The sequence below is a fragment of the Protobothrops mucrosquamatus genome, unplaced genomic scaffold, assembly GCF_001527695.2.
Source record: "Protobothrops mucrosquamatus isolate PMUCROS unplaced genomic scaffold, P.Mucros_1.0 scaffold3977, whole genome shotgun sequence".
In the NCBI taxonomy this organism is placed as follows: domain Eukaryota; kingdom Metazoa; phylum Chordata; class Lepidosauria; order Squamata; family Viperidae; genus Protobothrops; species Protobothrops mucrosquamatus.
In genome coordinates this window covers 48,945-53,141 of record NW_015389916.1, presented here as the reverse complement: position 1 = coordinate 53,141, position 4,197 = coordinate 48,945, and the positions used below count along the sequence as shown (strand labels likewise).

Here is a 4,197-nt window from a genome sequence, read left to right as displayed (position 1 = left end):
CCTCTCTCTCTCTCTCTCTCTCTGTCTCTTTCTCTCTGCGCCTCTCTGCCTCTCTCTCTCTGTGTGTCTCTGTCTGTCTGTCTGTCTGTCTGTCTCTCTCTCTCTCTCTCTCTCTCTCTCTCGAACAGGAAAATGGATCATTTTGCTTAGTTCAAAGTAAGTTTGGAACCTAGCAAAAAAATGCTAAATAATTTGACAAGGGATAACCCCCTCGTGGCAAACGATAAAATAAACAGCGCTCAGTACATGATTATAACAAGTAGCAAGAGATTAAAAGCTCAGTCCGTTCAACTGAACCGAATGTAGGCTGGAATAAATAAACGATTAAAATCCTCTTAAAAGACCGTCAGGGACAGGCCTGGGTTTATTTCTGCACGTTGCCTCAAAGTAAAGCTCCTTCTAGGTGAGCTCACACACGCAGGGCAGAGGCATAAAATAAAAGGCTTTTTTCCCCCCTTGGCAGCGGTAAGAAATAGGTGGCTTTTGACGTCTTCCAAGATTCTTTCTTCCCCATTTTAGCCTCCAGCCCTGCTAATTCCTGGTGGTCTTGCATCTCTGCACAGTTTTCCAAGGGGGGAGGGCAGGCTAGGAAGGGGTGCCAGGTTCCCCCACAGTGGGGGAGAGACTGAAGAGGATCACCTGCTGGCAATATCTGTTTTATTAATTTAGTTTATTTTTATTATTTTGTACGCCGCCCTTCACATAGATGGCTTACAATCAGTAAAAAACTAATGGAAACTAACCAAGGGGAGAAGCAACCTAGAACTAAGGAGAAACTTCCTGACAGAACAATTAACCCGTGGAACAACCTGCCTCCAGAAGCGGTGAATGCTCCAACACTGGAAGTTTTTAAGAAGAGACTGGACAGCCATTTGTCTGAAATGGTATAGGGTTTCCTGCCTGAGCAGGGGGTCGGACTAGATGACCTCCAAGGTCCCTTCCAACTTTATTATTAATAATAATAAAAACAATAAATAATAGCATCAAATTAGCGCAAAGTTGACCAGGACTGGGAGGAAGGGAGCAAAATGCACATAGGGACCAGGTGAGTTCTTATCTTAGTCCAGGGGTAGGCAACCTGGGCTCTTTTATGACTCGCGGACTTCAACTCCCAGAATTCCTCAGCCAGCCATGCTGAGGGGAAAGGGAGAGGTTTCCAAGCTGAGCCATGCTGGCTCAGGAATTCTGGGAGTTGAAGTCCACGAGCCATGAGGGGGCCATAGTTCCCCCTTGCTGGTTCAGGAATTCTGGGAGCTGAAGTCCACGAGTCATGAGGGGGCCATAGTTCCCCCATGCTGCCTCAGGAATTCTGGGAGTTGAAGTCCATGAGTCATAAAAGAGCCGAGGTTGCCTAGCCCTGGTATAGGTTCTCCTGCCCCTGTCTTAGTCCATCACTCTTTCTCAGCCCAGCCCACCTCATGGGGTCGTTGTGGGGAAAATAGGAGACCATAGAATCAAACGGCTGGGAGGGACCTCATTTAGTGACCGTCTGAAGGTACAACAGCACTGAAAAAAAAGGTTATTTATCACTGTTCTTCACCCTTGCGACTCGCAGCCTCCCTGTGGTCACGTGATCAAAATTCAGAGACTTGGCAACTGGCACGTACTTGCGACGGTTGCAGTGTCCCCCGCGGTCACCTGATCCCCTTCTGCCACCAGCAAAGTCAACGGGGGAAGCCAGATTTCGCTTAACGTCCGTGCGGCTACCTTAACAGCTGCAGGGACTCACTTAACAATTGGGGCACAACTCACTTAGCAACGGAGAGTTTGGGCTCAGCTGCGGCCATAAGCCGAGTTCCACCAGCAGCCAGTGGAACTCTCCACGCACGGATCGGGAGGTCTGCGTCCCCCCCGACAGTTGGTGAGGGCTTCCTGTGCTGAGAAGTGACAGCGGCCTGAGCGAGCCTTGCGCACGCCTCCCCCCAGAGACGGGCTGTGTAAATATTTCTGGTTGTCTGTTGCTCTCTGGAAACTGCAGGACAGATGAAGAGGAACCGGGGGGACGACGTAGACTTCGAGACGCCTGGCTCCATTCTGGTGAACACCAACCTGCGGGCGCTGATCAATTCCAGGACCTTCAATGCCCTCCCCCTCCACTTCCAGCAGCAGCTGCTCCTCCTCCTCCCTGAAGTGGACAGACAGGTAGGGGTTCCCCCCCCCCTCTTTCTCTGTCTCTCTCTGTGTCTCTCTTCTCTCTCTCTCTTTCCCTCCATTTCTGTTTCTCTTTTTCTTTCTCCTCCTCTATTCTCTCTTTTTCTGTGTGTCTTTCTCTTTTCCTCCCTTTCTCTCTCTCTCTCTGTCTCTCTCTTTCTCTCGGTTGCTCTCTCTCTCTCTCTCTCTCTCTCTCTCTCTCTCTTTCTGTGTCTCTCTCTTTCCCTCCCTTTCTCTGTCTCTCTCTCTCTGTTGCTCTCTCTCTTTCTGTCTATGTCGCTTTCTGTCTCTCTTTCCCTCCATTTCTCTCTGTCTCTGTCTCTCTTTCTGTGTCTCTGTCTTTCTCTTTCCCTCCCTTTCTCTTTCTCTCCCTCTCTCTTTCTCTCCCTCTCTTTCTCCCTTTCTCTTTCTCTCCCTCTCTCTCCCCCTCTCTCTTTGTCTCTTTTTCTCTCTGTGTCTATATCTCTCTCTCTCTTTCCCTCTTTCTCTTCCTCTCTCTTCTCTCCGTCTCTTTCTGTGTGTGTCTCTCTGTTTATCTCTTTCCCTTTCTTCCTTTCTCTCTCCCCTCTGTCTCTCTCTTCTCTCTGTCTGTCTCTCTCTTTCTCTCCCTCTCTTCTCTGTCTGTCTGTCTTTCTCTCTCTCTCTGTCTATATTTCTCTCTGTGTGTCTTTCTGTTTGTGTGTCTGTCTTTCTCTGTCTCTCCTTTCTTTCTCTCTTTGTGTCTTTCTCTTTCTCTCCCCCCACCCCCACCTTTGGAATGGAGTTGGTGCCAGTTTGGGCGTTGTGCTCACCTTCGCTTTGCTTCCTTCTAGGCTGGGACAGACGGGCTGCTGCGTCTGAGTGGAAGCGCCCTCAACAACGAGTTTTTTGCTCACGCTGCCCAGAGCTGGCGGGAGAGGCTGGCAGACGGTAGGTCTCCTGCTTCTGGGATGAGGAGAGGGGGCAAGCCTATCCTTGGAGCAGGTGTCGGCCTAGCACAGGGGTGGGGAATGATGGCCCCTTTGTGACTTGTGGACTTCCACTCCCAGAGTTCCTGGGCCAGCATGGACCATTGCAGCATCCCCGTGGTTGACGTGATCAAAATCCAGGAACTGGCGTGTACTTAATGACGGTTGCACTGTCCCAGGGTCACGTGATCAACATTTATAACCTTCCCAGGGGTTTCTGACAAGCAGACTCAATGTCAGTGGAAAGAACCTTGTGCAGACGTGTTAGGTGTTCACTTGTACGAACGTGTGAACTCCTCGTTGGCTCTCTGCCTTTGGTTCCTGGCTTGCAAAGTCGAACAGGACACGCCGATGACCTTCTTTTCTGGGTTCCCATGAAGCCAAACAAACTGTAATTCTTTTTTTTCTTTTCCCCCCCCCCTTTCCAGGGGAGTTTACTCACGAGATGCAGGTCCGCATCAGGCAGGAAATGGAGAAGGAAAAGAAGACGGAAGTCTGGAAAGAGCGCTTTTTCGAGGACTACTACGGGCAGAAGTAAGTGTCCGGTTTGGAAATAACTGGCGGGCAGCGTATAAATTGAATAAATAATCGGCAGGTCTTTGTGGGAGCTGGCTCTGTTCCCCCACGGCTGTTGCCAGGGCCCAGGGCCCACAGGTGTCTCCTGCCCAAGACCCACAAAGGGGTCCTTGACACCTTCCCTGCCTGTCCCCAGGAGGGGATGTGCTCAGTGAGAACGCCTAGCAAGGAAGGCCCACCCAGCCTTTGAGACATTTCTCAGGAAAGCTTAACGGGGGTCTCTGGCCGGAAGCCTGTCGAGCGTAGGGGGTCTCCAAACGTGGCTAGTTTTAAGACTTGTGGACTTCAGTGGACTTCAAAATGACAATAAAGGTCATCTAATCCAAGCTTCAAGTCCCAGCGTGGCCGGCTGGGGAATTCTGGGAGTTGAAGTCCACAAGTCTTAAAGCTACCACGGTTGGGCACCCTTGGCTGAAGCCAAGGACAGTCAAGTGGACGGCCTCTCTTAGTAGCGAGTGGCTCAAGGACCCCGACGGATGTGCCGGTTATGAATCCACTTGGAAGACGGGGTGCAGGCCGCCGG

The 4,197-nt window shown here is 50.9% G+C and overlaps 1 protein-coding gene across 1 annotated transcript in view; it reads left to right on the top strand.

Moving 5' to 3' along the window:
- The window catches only part of ASXL1 (ASXL transcriptional regulator 1), a 22,906-nt gene that overhangs the window by 13,594 nt on the left and 5,115 nt on the right, over positions 1-4,197 (top strand). The window contains exons 6-8 of the mRNA XM_029286521.1: positions 1,979-2,142; positions 2,964-3,060; positions 3,527-3,632. Coding sequence (XP_029142354.1) covers positions 1,979-2,142; positions 2,964-3,060; positions 3,527-3,632 — 367 coding nt within the window. The remainder of the gene's footprint in view (positions 1-1,978; positions 2,143-2,963; positions 3,061-3,526; positions 3,633-4,197) is intronic.